Source organism: Thermobia domestica, chromosome 13 (assembly GCF_964235325.1).
Source record: "Thermobia domestica chromosome 13, izTheDome1.hap1.1, whole genome shotgun sequence".
NCBI classification, from domain to species: Eukaryota; Metazoa; Arthropoda; class Insecta; order Zygentoma; family Lepismatidae; genus Thermobia; species Thermobia domestica.
The window spans coordinates 194,369,791-194,386,848 of record NC_137466.1 but is presented as its reverse complement, the minus strand read 5'-3'; the positions used below and the strand labels follow the sequence as shown (position 1 = coordinate 194,386,848).

The window sequence follows — 17,058 nt, the reverse complement described above, 5'->3', positions numbered from 1 at the left end:
TCTTCACATGATTCTAGACCCTTCTTTCCTCTGTATCTCCTGTGTTTCTGCGTGTCGGCCCGTAAAACTTTCGATTTCTCACTTTTATCACTCCTCTATGGATTGTACATTGTTTGATTTGGCAACGCTACTTCATTATAAGTGTTCCCTTGGTAGTCAATCATGTCATACATGAAACAAGAAAATAACTGTTCTCCATACATGGAATAAATATATGATTTAAACCTAAAAATAATGTCATTTATTTGTAAAATTTCAAATCTTGTATAAATGTTCTCATTCGGCCATTCTTGGGAGATACGGTGAATCTTTGCAGAAGGAGATCTTCACCAGAAATTTGAAATTGTTGGTCATACGAACATAAAATTTTCTACAGGTATTCTTGTTCAATCTAAGCTGAGGGTAAGATCGATATTTGGAAAATGCATTATCTGTGGGGGAGAAAGCTATAACAATAATAATAACAATCCGAAGGTTGTTTCTAGGGATTTAATTAAAAGTATATTCTCTTTCAAATGAAGTACAGAATTGAAACATACTTGAGAAGGGAGAAAAACTATAACCATTTTCTTCTTTGCGGGTGGTATTTCATAACTCCATCATAGCACGGCACTGGCAATGTTATTCTGACAACACTGTAATTTCTGTGGATGGAAATACTGAAAATTCTTCAGGTTCATATTTTCTGTTGTAGAATAACACTATCTAAGATTGTGGTAAGTTGCATTACATTATCTCCTTTCACTACTTTACTTTTACATTATTTCCTTATGAATAAACAAGCAAAAGAAAACTGGTAAATTTTGCATTACTTTAAGGATATCAGGCTCTTAATACCTTAACTCAATACAAAACTAATTAAATATTATATAATAAACCGAAATGATAATTCTAGAAATAAAAGTCGATTTCAAAAAAATATACTTCTTTATTATGCATATATAAAATTAATTGCACATATTTTTTTCTATATTATTTTATTTTACAAGAGTTTGTTTTCTATTCAACAGCACTGGTATTTGCACTCCTTTTTAGAACTTAACAAGAAAACAGTTTAAAACTATATAAAAAAAGAAAATCAAAAAATATCGTCTTATACATAAGTTTATAATGCATCAGGGAGCGCTGTTAAAATGCAAAGAAGATTTTACATTAACTATACAATACGGTACATAAAGTACCTATAGAGCAGTAAAATCGGTTCATAAAACACCATCACTATATTCTTTTCCAAATATTTGTAATATGCTTTCATCTTCGATATAATAAAAGTGCAAACATACATAAAATATCTCGTACACTTACCATACATACACATATCTCGTACATATATAAACACAATTAAACATACACACACATATATTTTACACGAGAAACAACCACTGCAGTTTAAAAATTTGAGTTCCATGCGGTCATACTTGTTTTGATTTTATTATATATGTAGCATGATATTTGTAAGTTTTCTATTACTGTTTTTGCTGATTCGCTAAATTTTTATAAGTTTTTGAACATGTTCTTTAACCCTATTTTTGCTTATTAAAATACCAAGCTACAAATCGTCAGTTGCGTATAATAGTTTACACATAGGAGTTACCTAAATAATAATACTAATACTCGCAATAGAATAATAAGATAAATTTAGGTTCTGATTTCTTAACGTTGTGCCGAATAAATATCAATTTATGTACGCAAATGAGTGTCTTTGTAGTAAAGAGTTAATTACTCACTTCTAGTATGCATGGTTTACTGTTTGACATGTATTTTCGTAAATGATAAATAGGCATTCATTATTAGATCATATCCAAATCCATTCAATGTCGACTGTCATAACTAATTAGAGCCCGGATTTATATAATTTTAAAAAAATCAAAATATGCGTACAAAAATACACTAAAAAGATTAGAAAATATCCGTTGTAAATAAAGTATTATGCTGATAAGCGTTTTATTCATTTCGGATTTACTTGTTTACCTGCGTATATCATGTACTGTAGAATGAACTTCCACAGTACACTGGCAGATTTTCAAGGGTTTCTGGTGTCAAACTTGATATATTGTCAGCTAAATAGACTCTATAGCTCAATAGTCCAAAAGTAACCTTTCAACATCAAGTGAGGTGTTCGGACATCAGTTCGGGTTATTAATCTCTTGATTGATTTGACGCAATTTTCCATCCTTTCCCACCCTTCCCTATCGGACACACTTTTCATTTTTTTTCTAGCTTCTCTTCCTTATGTCTTGTATTATTTGGACAATATTCTACAATTACACACAAAGTTCGAAACATTCATCTGACTCGATTTTATGATTTGTGTTAAGCACCTCTTCCTCGATTTTCTAAGTACTTCGTTCTTCATTTAAGCTAAACATCTTATCCAACGTCTCTTTATTTTTATTTTTTTCTAGCTTTGTCTGGAGCAGAACTTAAAGAAGTTGCTTTGTTAACAAATTCGAGAGACTCCTAGAGGAATGCGCCTTTGAGTTTCCAGACACTTAAATGTTTCGACAACTGTCGAAAGATGTACATGAATAAATTGAATATCATGATGCTAGAAAAGGGTAGTACCATTAGTAACAGAGTAGGAGAAATATTTTCTTCACACATTACGAGACATATGAAACTACCGATTCAAGACGTTAAGAATACTAAAATGATAAGTAACTTCAAATATATATGCAGAAATATGTGAATATCCATACAATATGCACTAAACATCAAAATATGCATTTGCATATAAGTATATTCATTATTTTAAAATACGGGCCTTAGTCATAACCCCCATCTACCTAAGACATTGCTTTTACATTATCATTCGACCATTCTTTGGTGTATCCAAAGGTATCAATAATTATTCCAACTAGATCTCATTCCTATAAATTAAGTTACTATAGATGAAACGAAATTTTTCAATCATTAAAAAAAAAGTTTTAGTTTGAATCTAGCATCAAATAACTGCACATGAAGCTATTGTTACAACCATTACAACTATTCAAACTGTTTCATATGAAAAGAACGCAACTCACAATTATTAACATAATTTTCTTCTGGATATAATAGTATATAACAGGAGATACAGAGAGCTTTGATATGTCATCGAACAAATTCAAGTCGTCGATATAATTTATGAATATTAATGTGAGTAAATAAGGCTGGTATTCTTACGCTACTGCATGATCCTTAAGTACAGTACAAACTTTGCAAAATGATACATTCTACACATCTCAGCAGAAAGATAGGTATAGGATATTTCATGCCGCGTAAGGATTAAGAAATTCGTTACGCCATAAATAGATTCATATTAGTTGAAATGTTAGTGGTTTCGAACTAAAATTTCGCAAATTTTGTTACTGCTATTCTCAGTCTGCAAAGAAGAGACAGGATATTAATTAATACTAATATTTGGAGATCATACAAGGAAAATGAAACCTTAAACTCAACGTTTCTCGGTTATGCTCTGAAGGAAATTAATGATAAATGAAAGTGAAAGAGAATGGACTAATTAGTGGAATGAAGAAAGTAGAAGGGAATGGAAGAACCAGAATAAACTAATGAGCATGATGATGTCCATCAGAAACTTAACATTGTCTCTGATTGAACCACTAGAAATGATGATTATGTCCATCAGAAACTTACATTGTCTCAGATTGAACCACTAGAAATGATGATTATGTCCATCAGAAACTTACATTGTCTCTGATTGAACCACTAGAAATGATGATGATGTCCATCAGAAACTTGCATTGTCTCTGATTGAACCACTAGAAATGATGATTATGTCCATCAGAAACTTACATTGTCTCGGATTAAACCACTAGAGATGATATATCAAGGCAATCTAGTAGAACTACTTAGGAAGCCATGAAACAAAATACTTAATGTGTGTACTGGATTCCGTCTTAACTATTTTACTGTAGTACTGGGAATTGAATTATTTGTTAGTAACTTACACTGAGACATTCTTCCACAAAGATCAGTAAACGAACTAAATGCAGTTAGATTGGCTTGTTTCCATTTGTCAACTTTGAAGTTTCTACCAAAAACACGTTATTACGTGCTAATTCAATGGCCTTTGTCTCATTGTTACGCACATGACGCAGTTATCAGCCAGCCAATCAATTTAAACTATTTTTCTTTGGTGAAATTTTCGATACTTCCTAACCATGCATCACTGTGGATCTCTCTGTTTCTGAATTGTGTTTGTTACTTCCTCCATAACAATAATGCGGCTACAACGCAAAGCACATGCTCTACTTCAATGTAAGAATGAATCACGTTAAAAACTCACGAATTGCTGAAGAATGCAGTTTTTTATTCTTGAAACGTCTGAATCTATACAAATACCTCTCTAGCTGTGATGTGTATTACTTTTTTAATCTTAAAAACAGTTTGAATTTTTGCTATAAATTAACATTTGATCCAGCAGCATTATTTCAGATTTGGGGGCGCAAGATTCTCCACCGATATAAGATTTAACGTTTTTATTAATCTATTAACCCCTTACCGCATGCTGTGTCATATATGGCACATTCCCTTTTTTCACTTTAGCTTTTGTGTGATTTATCAAAGGGGCCAAATGACTATTTCGTCTGCTGTGTGAGATATTGACATGTGTGAATAAGAGATTTTGGTGTCATCTGGCATGTCCTTTGTGAGTTTTATTAGGCGGTTAAACGTTGACATGTATTTCTTTGTGAAGCAGTGGATTGTTGTCAGTGAAAATATTTTATTGGCGAAACATTGTGCGCACTTTTCCCAAAGAACTGAGAGTATAGTATAGATATACTAGCCCTATAGCATAGTATAGATATTACTGCATGAAGTGATAAATATGGCAAGATCCATTGCCTACACACTTCTAGGAAAATTTACCATACTGCATAGTGTGTCATATACGACACGTACTTATTTCTCATCGGAATTAAGTGAAAAATCTAAAATTCAAGTTTTAATTCATTTTTCAAGTTCTCATATGAGGATTTCCAATACTGATTTTTTCGCTAAAAGAAAAAATCATGCAGTAAGGGATTAATATACAACTGATTAAAAAATATGTATTTCTCAAACTTGGTGCACTCAATTGCCCCCCGTCCACCTCAAATAACGCCTCTGATTTCACCAACTTGTAACAACTAGGAAAACAGCAAATAAGAATGCAGATAGGCCTAAATATCAAGGCTCGACATCTTTGAAGAAGTTCTAAAAAGAATTTGCGTTCTAAAAAGTATAGTTCTTACGCATACTAATGTTCAGGCCTTTCACTGTCCATTCGTTATACAACTGCCAACTAGCACTTACCGCACACAGCATACTACATACATACACACACATTTTTAAACAGTTCCGTATCGCATACGTATACACACGATATACACACAGAAGCATCGTTAGCTAAACAGGTACCGTATAAATTAAACACTTGCTCCTCCTGATAACTTGACGTCACTCAAATAACTATTGTTTGGATTGTAGTCAGATCTGCCATCCATAGGAGACTTCTTGTGGTTTTCGGTCAGTGGATGATCCTGATCAAACTCTTTGTCCTGATTCTTGTCTCCTGGTTTTCGGTCAAACACAAAGCGATAAAAGGCCGAAACGACGATTCCGGAAGTGCAAGGTGCTACCCAGTACAACTGGAAAACAAAAAGAAAAATTATATACAACTAATTTATAAATAAGAAGATGCGTCTATATCTATTCTGTAAAGTAACTAGTAATATTCAATACGCCATAATAAAGCGAAAGTATGTCTTCGATATTTAGTTTTGTCCTAAGAAAGTTACATCTATACGAATAGTGAAATATGCTAGCAGACATAGATGGAGAGATACGTTTTCGTGGAATCTGCAAAGTCCTCAAAACTCTCCTTACTGTTCTTGGTGTCATTTGCTAAAGATTTATGATCCCTGTTACCTAAATATCAACGTTGCCACATCTCTCTGTTGTCCCCTTCTTTTATCTTCCATTTCGATAGGGTCTATACATGTGTTACGGAAGTACGGCAACATTGAAGAAAATGACAGCGCACGTGCAGAAGATTAGCCGAGGATTGTGTGGGAGGAAATGAGCAATGATTGGGACAAGTAATCTGTAAGTTTGTCAGCAACAATATATATATTTATCCAATGAGATAACATTGAGAACGTTAACAATATAAAGTTGGAAGAAATTGGACAAAGATTTATGATATCGTATCAGGGTAGCATTTGCTGTATAGTAGTGGCATGACGGAAAACTTGTTTAAATCATTGGTTGCAGGATTAGATCCCGAAGTCTTTCGATTTGTAAATGTATGGACGCTAAACGATTTATTTATGTTCGCTCTTGTAAAACATGTAGGCCTATTTACGTTTGTATCCGAAAAGTCATTAATCATACGTACACGTGACTTAATTTAATTGTAGGATGGTCAATTTCGCTTCTCTATTCTCTGCAGAGTTCCATATAATACTTTAAAAAACTATCTGTATTTGAGGAGGCACAGATAAGAGTTTGTATTAGGAACACCATATATACTATCTTTCCAGCAAGAAGCTTTTTAGTAAAGATGAACCTTCTTAATTTTAGGTCGGTAGTATCTTGATTAATTTCATGCAGTTTCCTTATCATGAGCCAGAATTTTTCACTTTTTTTTGTACCTTTTGGTTACTGCATCTTATATTATTTAGTCCGAGTCCAATCATCCTATCCCTTTCTCTAGAAGTATCCTGCAATGTGCTCCTTTTTCTCTTTTTACCACTTTCATTACTGTTCATCAGATGCTTTACTCATCGATTTAATTTTCAACATTCTTCTACGCAATCTAGTGTTGCTCATAGGACGATAAAAGAAACGAGGCTCCCTCCGTGCCGTAAAATTTGTATATGACTCTCTTCGTCCCGTAAATGTTGTAGAAGTCTTGTTTAGATTCTCGAAAAGCAATTCTCGTTTCGTCTAGTTTTGTAAAGTTATGCCCTGATTTTTTTTCTTAATTTCGCATAGAAGGTATGAGAATTCTTCTGCGTCACAAAAAGTCTACGAAGCTTGTAACATTATATCTAAACCATATTTATTAAGGAATATAGTGTGTTATGACTTCTGTATCTTTAAACGTTGATAATGTTCTTAATTGTGTGCGTATGATCAATGTTTAGTTTTTATACTATGAATCATGATTAGTGTTTCAGATCTAAAATATGGGTGAACTAGAGTTGCCCTCGAGACTCATGAAATTTCTCATCTGGTCTAGAAAATGAAACGAGCGTTCTGTTTCTTGTCTCGTCTCGATTTTAAAAAAGGTATTTTTAGTCTCGACTCTACTCTCGTTTCTCGATGTGAGAATCGAGACAATTTCTCGTCTCTTGGGAATACTAATAGCACCATAGTTTTAAGGCTTTTCATCCTCAGGTTTTCTTTGTCACTTACAGAGTGCATACCCCACATCGAATAAAAAGCCAACTGCACACATATGTTTTCTTCAGTTCTTGTTCGGCATTACTGGTCAATAGACTTCGTTTATTCTTTAAATGTCTTCATTACCTGAAACTAAAAAACTAACTAACTCAATAGCCTATGGAACCTGGAGGTTCAATGTCGCGTTCACAAAAGCTCTCCACTGAGTTCTATCTTGAGCTAGCTGGATCCAGTTTCTACTCTGGATTCCTATTTCTGCGAGATCCATCTTAATACTATCCTCCCATCTGCGCCTAGGTCTTCCTAATGGTCGTTTTCCGATTGCTCTTCCAGTCAAGACTTTAAAAGCGTTTCTACTTTCTTCCATCCTAGCTACATGACCTGACCACCTAAGCCTCCTAGACTTGATGACCCTAACAATGTTTGGTAAACCGTATAAATTATGTAGTTCCTTGTTATGAAGTTTCCGCCATTCCCCATTCCCGTTCCTCTTGGGTTCGAATATTCGGCTCAGGATCTTCTTGGTTTGGGCTATTCCAGATTTTACGTCATGTTAGCATCTATTGTCGCTTCTAACTTTACTCCCTAAATAACACAACTCCTGCGTTTCTTCCAAAAGTGATATATCTTAGATTCAGAGAATACAGTGGTTCAGTGGTAGACCGCTTACCTGTAGTACGTGAAGTCCCTGGTTGAATTCCCGGCCAATAAAGCTTCTGGTGGACAACACCGTGTCCATAGGTTTTCCCGCAGTACTCCAGTTTCCTCAAACATTATCATTCCACCAATATTTTCATCATCATTCACTTGCCTAAATCATCCATCTCCCTTAGCCTAAAAAGCATAAACGTGGGACGTTAAACTGAAAGACTTCATGTCATTTGTATTTCTATTTTTGTTTTCTTTTTCTTTTTGTTTCTTTTCTTGCACATCTCGTAACTTTTGTTTCGTTCTTCTTGATCTTCATACTGAATTTGATTCTGAATAGTTCTTACACTCCGTTCATGCATGTTTTTAATTATTTCTCATTGTCCGGCAACAGCACATTGTCCGCAAACCTATGCGTGATTATTTCCTGTCCATAAACAGTTAATCATAGGCTGTAAATGTCCCTGATTTTTTTAAAGTACTTCTTTGAAATGGAGATTAAACAAAAATTTGGTTACACTAAGCATCTTTGATTATTACAAACAGATGTGCTATCCTAGCAATAATTTTATGTGACAATTTTCCTTGTACACAGCATTTGTTCTGTAAATTTATAGCAAGCACTGACAAATTTTTGAAATTCTACAGCCCAGTGCTTGACATGAATAATACTGTTGATATCGCAATTAGTATTATGAAACTAATTAGTCAGAGCTTGTCCTAAATTTCCTACACAACTTTGTGAGTGTCTTCAAAACTTACTTACCCAGTGCAGTGTCCAATTGCCTGTCCATATCGAAGGACCTAGAGTTCTTGCAGGATTCATGCTTGCGCCTGTGTATGGGCCCTGTAAAAGGAATAAATAATACATTTGTGTTACTTCTGTAAATTCTTTAACACTCAACATTTTATTGAATATAAATTATTATGTCTCGCTACTTTAAAGTGGTATATACACTTCGTATCGACTATCTAAAATAAACCCGCTTGTTTTATAGGTGTTATTTCTGCTTCATAAATTGGCAGATCATCGCAGAGAGAGAGATAAGCTACTTCCACAGTGCTTTAAGAAGATATAATAATCTAATACGTATCACTGACAAATGAAAAATATTATTATTAATAATAGTTGTTATTTAATACTGAAGTAATGACAGTATGACTGTCAGTGACTCATTGAAACTTGAGCTGAGTTGATTTTAACGTTCCTTTCAGCAGCGAGGCTATACGAGACGTGGACCTACTGATTACCATGGAATCCGAAACACATGAGCTCCGCAGGAATTGAACTCGTGTCCCCGGCGCCGAAGATGCGTGCGCGAAGGAGCTCTCATGATACTTTAGATGGGAAATTTAAATTGTATAAGACCTCTGTTAAAACATGAAATTGCAAAATGTAATCACAACTTTTTGTTTAGGAAAAGAATTCGTGAATTGTTACCAGTAATGCATCTAACAATACTGTTAATTTCTTCAGTTTGCTTTCCATTTTAGAAATACGCTATATAGCGTTTCAAAGCATATTTAACATGTAGCCAGGCCCGCAACTAGAGGGGGGCTAGGGGACCTGGCCCTCTAAACATTTCGTGGCCCCTTCAGATCTCAATACAAAGAAGAAACACAATTTAGATATGTGCAAGAGAATGTTTAATGACTTGGCCCCCCCTAACATATCCATGGCTCCCCCAAACCTCTGTGGCTGGTTGCGGACTTGCATGTAGCAATGTCGTTAGGGATGCACACGAGATAAGATTTGTGGCTGTCTCGACTCGAAAATGTGCCGTAAAAGTGATGTCTCGACTCGAAAAATGTATATTTCTCTATTGGAAGAGCCGTGTCTCGACTCGAATTTTGTCAGGAAAATCCTGTCTCGACTCGTCTCGTGCGCATCCCTAAATGTCGTCCACTGAATATTCAACTTCAGTTTAGCTCTGAAATATTTATAAAGCTCAAACACGAATTGAAATTATTATTTAAAACTTTATGCGTTATTATCAATAATTTCAAAATGTAATGTTTATTAACTAAACTAATTAAGAGATGTAGAAATCTGATCTTTCATTTTCCCATGGTGTTTTATATATATATATATATATATATATATATATATATATATATATATAATATTCTCATAATGTGTTACAAATTTTGTATATTAATAATATTCATTCACTTTTTTCAAATTTTCGTTTACGTCAATGTTACAGGAAAACCGAAATGTAGATTCTTTTTAGAAACCGGTTTTACGCATTGCTAGTATACACAGATTTGTCTTAAGGTGGGGGACGCGGTGGCTAATGCATTAGCCCGTCGTGGCCGAGTGGCTGGGTAGTTCGTGGCTTGTAGTCGAGTGAGCTGGTTCTCGGCGTGGTTCGCTCGAGGTCACTGGTGTTTCTTCGAGCAGCTATTACTGCTAGTGTAGTGTGTCGATTCCTCTTTTGTGTGTGTGTGTTATTTGACTGAATTTAATACTATTTTTCACCTGCTCTTCATATTATCACATAGTTTTTTGGTTTTTTTTTTTTTTTTTTTTTTTTTTTTTTTTCTTATTTTTGGAATTCAGTTTTCTGACAAGTTCGATATGAACACGATTCGCCTCAATACACTTCGTATCAGTTTTCAAAGTGTTGTAACTGTGCCAACTTCTATTATTTTACATGAGTGGATTAGGGATACCTTTGGGTTACCCTTGGAAACTGCGCTCAGAATAGAAATGGATTTTCCGCGTAAGCTATTATATATTAAATTAAAAACTCAGGAAGATTGTGAACGCATTTTAAATGTATTTACAGATACTGTTAAGTATTCTGATGCGGTAGGTTCATATAACCTACCTATTGATTCTGCATCATATTTGATTAAATTGGTCCGCATTCATGCGGTTCCAATGGAACTTTCCGATTTACACCTTAAACAAGTTTTTCTTTCCTATGGGGAAATTCTAAGTCTTACTGATGAACTCTATTCTACTGGACATTTTTACCCGGTGCGTACGGGGCGGAAATTACTTAAGATCGTCCTCAAAAAGAACATTCCGTCATATGTCACAGTTCATGGTCTTCGTTTGTGGGTGACATATCCTGGACAAATTAAAACTTGTGCGCGATGTGATAGTGATCAGCATTTGATTTCTCAATGTGATAAACGACTGCCTAAACGTGCTCCTGTGACTGTTCCGGTTTCTGGAGGTTCTCGACTACCTCCCGAGTCAAATTTACGCTTGGCTCCGCCTCCAGTGCAACTTAAAGCTGTTCCAGATGTTACTAACTTTAGTGTTTTTCCTGTACTTTCTACTCCTTCCCTAGTCAAGACTACTAGTGCTGATGGTGATGTGGAGAAGAACCATCCCTCTCTTAGTACCCCTGGAGCTCCTTCTTTAGAGAAATCTTCTGTAACTATTTCGCCTGTTGATGTTTCCAGCACAGGTGTGATACTACCTTCTATTTCTTCTGGATTGAATCAGGTAAGTTTGGATGATACTTTAGAGGCTGCTGCTGCGATGTCGTTAGTAGTGGAATCGTCTCTTTCAACGCCCTCAGTGAACGTTTCAAGTGACCACTCAGTACATGAACAACACGCTGCAGTATCTAATCCGGAACTTGTTAAATCTCCTAGTGTTTCTGTTATTCCCAGCGCAAATTTGCCTAGTGTGATGAATGTTGAGATGGTACCTTTGGATAATTCGAAGAAAAAGAAACGTCCTCTCCTTGATAGTAAAGCTCCTAAAGTTCAAAAAGTGCTTGACTCATCTCTGTCTGATGAACCTAGTATTGCTCTCCGCACGCGATCTAAACAACTTTCGCAACCACAGGTGCCAACTGTGTCTAATGAATCTTCCTATTCGTCCAACCAAAATGCTGAAACGCCATCTTAATTTTTGGTAATTTTTTGGGGGGTTTAAATTTTTGCGGTGTGGTACTTTTTCTGCTTCGTGCATACGCTTTGCATTTTGTATATTACTCCTCTGTGTTTTACATTTTTACTTTTCTATTTTCCATATTATGTATGGTGTTAGGATTGGTACTATAAACTTTAACGGACTTTCTTCCGCTACGAAACAAGATGCAGTTGCTGCCTTTATTAATACTAGAATGATTGATATTTTGTTTGCCCAAGAGGTTAAAATTACTGATTTACACGGTTTATATAATTATACTTTTATTAGTAATGAAACTGTAGCAGGTACAGGTACTGCACTTATTTATCGCAGTGATTTACAACTCGATCAGGTTTATAATTATCCTGATGGTCGCATTATTACTGGCAATTTGGAAACTATACACCTTTGTAATTCCTATAGTCCCTCTGGCTCGCAAAACCGTATTCAACGCAATAATTTTTTCAGCGATGACGTTGCTACTGCATTGCATGCTGGTACTCGATCTATTATTTGGGGAGGCGATCACAATGAAGTTCCCGGTTCTCAAGATTCCTTACAGAACCGTGCCCCTTCCACAAATTTGCTTCATGTTCTTAATCAATTTGGTCTCGTGGATGTTTGGCGTCATTTTCACCCTCACGACCCGGGTTATACGTATGTTCATTCTCAAGGAGAATCTCGCATCGATGCTTTTTTCATCTCTGCATCCTTGCTTCCTTATGTTCAGAGCATACAACTGGTCCCAGTCTGTTTTTCTGATCATCATTCTGTTCTTTTAACTGTTAATTTACCTGTAACACAATATCTACGAAAATCTTTTTTTGGCATCTTAATACTAGTATTTTGTCTGATCCATCCTTTCAAGCACTTCTTCGACACAAATGGAATGAAATAAGTAAGCAATCCTTACGTAAGCGTAACATTATGCAGTGGTGGGACTCTCGGGGTAAACCTACCCTTAAACGTCTCTGTCGAGACTATTGTCGTTAGCGAAGTAAAACCTTTCATGAGCAGTATAATTATTATTACCGACTTTTGCATGAGTACCATCTTGCTTATCAACAAGGGGCTCCTGTTTTATCACAAATCAAACAGGTGAAAGCTTTCCTTTTATCATTACATCGTACCAAGTTATCCGGTATTAGTGTGAGGAGTAAAATTATTTCGAGTCAGCCCACTGAATCTCCCGGTCTGGTTCAAGTAACTGCTGAAAGACGTCGGGGCAAGCAATGGCTAATCGGTAAGATCCAAGATGGGGAGGGTCGTTTATGGTTGGGAACCAATGTTGCTCCTTGTTTTACCCGTTATTATACCCGTCTTTATAGCCGACATCCTTCTTCTCCGTGCCCTGATGATTTGTTTTCTGAGTTGACTCCCTTAGAAACTGCGGCTCAAGATGTTATGAATGCCCCTTTTACTGAAAATGAAATCAAGCATGTTATAATGACCACGCCAAGACATAAATCTAGTGGTGTGGATGGATTTCCTTATGAATTTTATCAAACTTTTGCTGGTATTTTTATTCCTTTTTTTACCGAACTTTTTAATGATTTTCGTGTCAACTTACGTTTATGGACCTCTCTTACGCATAGTATTATAGTTTTACTTCCGAAGCAGTCTCAGTCCCCTTGTGTCACTCAATACCGGCCTATAAGTCTTACTTGCTGTGATTATAAACTTTTAACCAAGGTTCTTGCCTTTCGTTTACGTAATTTCCTCCCAAATATTTTACATTTTGCCCAATTTGGTCATGATGTCCAACACCTCTTATATTTGGCGCTAGCAAATATTCGTGACACCATCGCTTTTTTTTAGCGTTATCCCACTCGCGCCACAGCAATCTTAAGTACTGACTTTTCCCAGGCCTTTGATAAAATTGATCATGACTATCTTTTTCGTGTTTTGGATGCATTACATTTGGGCACCAGTTATTTTAATATGCTCCGTGCTCTTTATCGAGATCGTACGGCACAATTGAAACTTAATGGAGCGCTTACTTCTTCATTTCGGCTTGAACGTGGTCTTATTCAGGGGTGTCCTTTGTCCACCCTTTTGTACAGCATTGCAGTTATGCCTTTTATTAGTAAAATTTATCGTGAAATTGATGGCATATGTATTAATAAGGCGGTTCTCAAACTACAAACGTACGTTGATGATTTTAGCTTCTTTTTTCATTCTCAAAGTGATCTTGATACGATTCAAGATAATTTGCACTTATTTAGTCAAGCATCAGGTGCGACCCTTAATGTTGATAAAACTAAATTGTTATGCCTTTCCGAACAAACACATACGTCCTTGGTTTCCCCCTTCACATCTGTTTCTTGTCATAAAATTCTTGGTATTACCTGGTATCCATCCGTTAAACATACCATCTCGGTAAATTATAATCTTGTTGTTTCTAAGTTGGTTACTTTATTCTATCAACATAAAACAAGAAATCTTACCCTTTTTGAACGTGCCACTTTTATTCAGGTTCATGCTCTTAGTCTTTTATATTTTATTGTGCAAATTTTCCTGCCCTCGGTTGCTATTCTTAACAAAATAAACAAACATATGTTATATTTTCTTTGGTATCAACATACTCTTCGGGTAAATCGCCAGGTAGTTTGCAGTCGACCTTCTGTTGGAGGCCTTGGTATCAAGGACATTGCTTTACAGGCCAGATGTCTTTTTCTTCATAGAACCTGTAAATTGCTTTGTGTTTTTAGCAATTCCTTTTCGTCACAATACATCATGCGCTGCCTGAGTCACGTGACACTGCTCCTGTCTCCGTTCATGGCTGGTCACCGACCTATCTTTATTTAAAAACAGCAGTTCTCGATATTGCATATGGCCTTATCGCACGGGCTCGGCTTGAAGATATGACCGTTTCACAATTATATCAATATTATGCTTCTCCCTCTTGCGTTCCGCTTATAGTACGTAAATTTCCTAATAATAACTGGCCTCAAATTTGGCGTAACATTGGTTCCCCAGTTTTATCTTCCCCCTTACGTTCGCTTTGGTATTTATTGGTGCATAACTTATTTTTAACGAATGCACGAGCTTATAACATGGGCATTTCTCCTGCTTTCATCTGTCCATATTTGTGGACAAACCGACACCCTCTCACATCGTCTTCATACATGTACTCGGATACACCCTCTTTGGCAAAAATATACTCAGATTCTTGCCAGAATCCTTCGCACTGGTACCGAATATATAACTTGTGACAATATGATTTAGCGCCCCGATTTTGTTTTCTTCCCTCCAGTTAAACATAATTTTGTTGTGTGGTTGACAATTACAACGGCTGATCTTTTTCTTCATCTTTCTACGGATTTCTCCCCGGATTTATACATTTCTTGGTTATCTTATTCTCTTTTGCGTATACCTGTTCCCCAACGTCATCGCTGGTTTGCTCAGTATTATCAGGCGATCTATTATTTTTTTTTTTTTTTTGCTTTAACTACTGGTATATGTTTATTTTTTTTGTATTTCTTGTTATTAGTTGCATTTTTCTAATTGTTATTATTGTAACTATTATGTAATTGCTCAATAAATACTATTAAAAAAAGTGGTAGAGCATTCACCACTGGTGCTTGGGGTTCCTGGTTCAATCCCAGCTAGCGCCGTGTGGACTTTGTGGTGGACAAGCACCGTGCTCGTGGGTTTTCTCGGGGTTCTCCCACTTTCTTCATTCCACTATTTCACTCATCTCTCATCATCACCGTCTCCTTTAGCCTAACCGCATAAGTGTGGGACGTAAAACTTCAAGATTTCATTTTTTCTTAAGGTATTCTCCAATATAGCAGAGATTATTTTTAATGTCCTGTAACTTGCATAATTTTTGCCATATTAATTTATCACGAGTATGCCATAATGGATCATACCATCCCAATTCAATCACTGCTGTTGTGGGGAAATATAATATTCACCCACATTTACTGTAGAATTCAGGACACTGTATGTATTGGCTGAGATTTGTTCAGAAATAACAAGTTAATAAAATGAAATAAGTTTTTTATAAGTCACCCTGTTGAGAAAGGTTAATTTATCCATGCTCATACTTACCGCTGCTATACTGATAACAGTAATGAGAAATCCGAATTTTAGAGGCACTGAATCCTGGTTATTCGCGTTTCTTTTATCCCAAACGCTGCAGACAAGAAGCATCAAAATTCCAGTTATCAGGATTTCAACGAGGAACGCCTGGACTACAGTGACATCTGGGTGCGGAACTGTTGTACAGAAACCATTCGTCGAGTTCAGCAAATGCGCTGGAGTCACCATCTAGTGGGAAGAAAGAAAAGTTATTAGTTATACCCTGCAACGAAAGATTTACAAATGAATATAAATAAGTTGTATGTTCTAACAGTTCTTTCTATCGTGTGTAAAAGGAAATGTAACAGCACTTTAAGCATTGTGATCCCACTTTATCTTAATTATATTGAATAATTCAAAGATAATGAAGGAAATAATATGTATTTTTTTAAAAAAAAAAGTATTGAGTCTCTGGATGTCTAAAGTGATAACATTTATTGCGGTATGAAAATAACATTTGCACATGCACCATTTTGTTCGATGACCTATCACTTAAACGGGAAAACCATAATCCCGTCGATATGGGAACTTCCGGGATTTATGATTTAAAAAAAATGATACATGGCTTTCACAGGATTTTATGAACTGCAGATACGAAACAAAAAATAGTCTCATGGTGCCATGTCTGGGCTATATGATGGATGCATTAAAATCTTTTAGTCAAGTTCTCTCATTTTCTGACGGGCCGTTAAAAAGGTATGCAGCCTACTGTTGTGAGCATGGTACATGACACCCTTTCCTTTTACAGTTAAGGACGTTTCTATAGAATTGCATAGGTTCACTCGCGCTAGTTGCCAACTGAAGAGATCCGAGTCTATCGTCCTACCAAGTGGCAGCAGCTTCTGATGCACGATGCTCTTTCAATCCTACGAAACGCACAGTATAACCTCCCTGGACCTCCGTATGAGCTTTGCCACAGACTATGGAGCTTTTCCTCGTTTCGATCGGCATTTTTTTTTTTTTTTTTTTTGCGCACATTGTTGCCGTACGTTATCCAATTTTCATCTCTCGTGATCAATCGCTTCAGAAATGGCTCTATTTCGTTACATTTCAGTAGA

The 17,058-nt window shown here is 35.9% G+C and overlaps 1 protein-coding gene across 2 annotated transcripts in view; it reads right to left on the bottom strand.

Annotated features, from left to right (window-relative positions):
• Positions 1 to 908: 908 nt before the first annotated feature.
• The window catches only part of LOC145668913 (aquaporin AQPAn.G-like), a 179,553-nt gene continuing 163,403 nt past the window's right edge, over positions 909 to 17,058 (bottom strand). For both annotated transcript variants that reach the window (XM_081737194.1, XM_081737195.1), the window contains exons 4-6: positions 15,971 to 16,189; positions 8,804 to 8,884; positions 909 to 5,630 (exon numbers count right to left, since the gene is read on the bottom strand). In XM_081737194.1, coding sequence (XP_081593320.1) covers positions 5,409 to 5,630; positions 8,804 to 8,884; positions 15,971 to 16,189 — 522 coding nt within the window. In that variant the 3' untranslated portion in view covers positions 909 to 5,408. The remainder of the gene's footprint in view (positions 5,631 to 8,803; positions 8,885 to 15,970; positions 16,190 to 17,058) is intronic.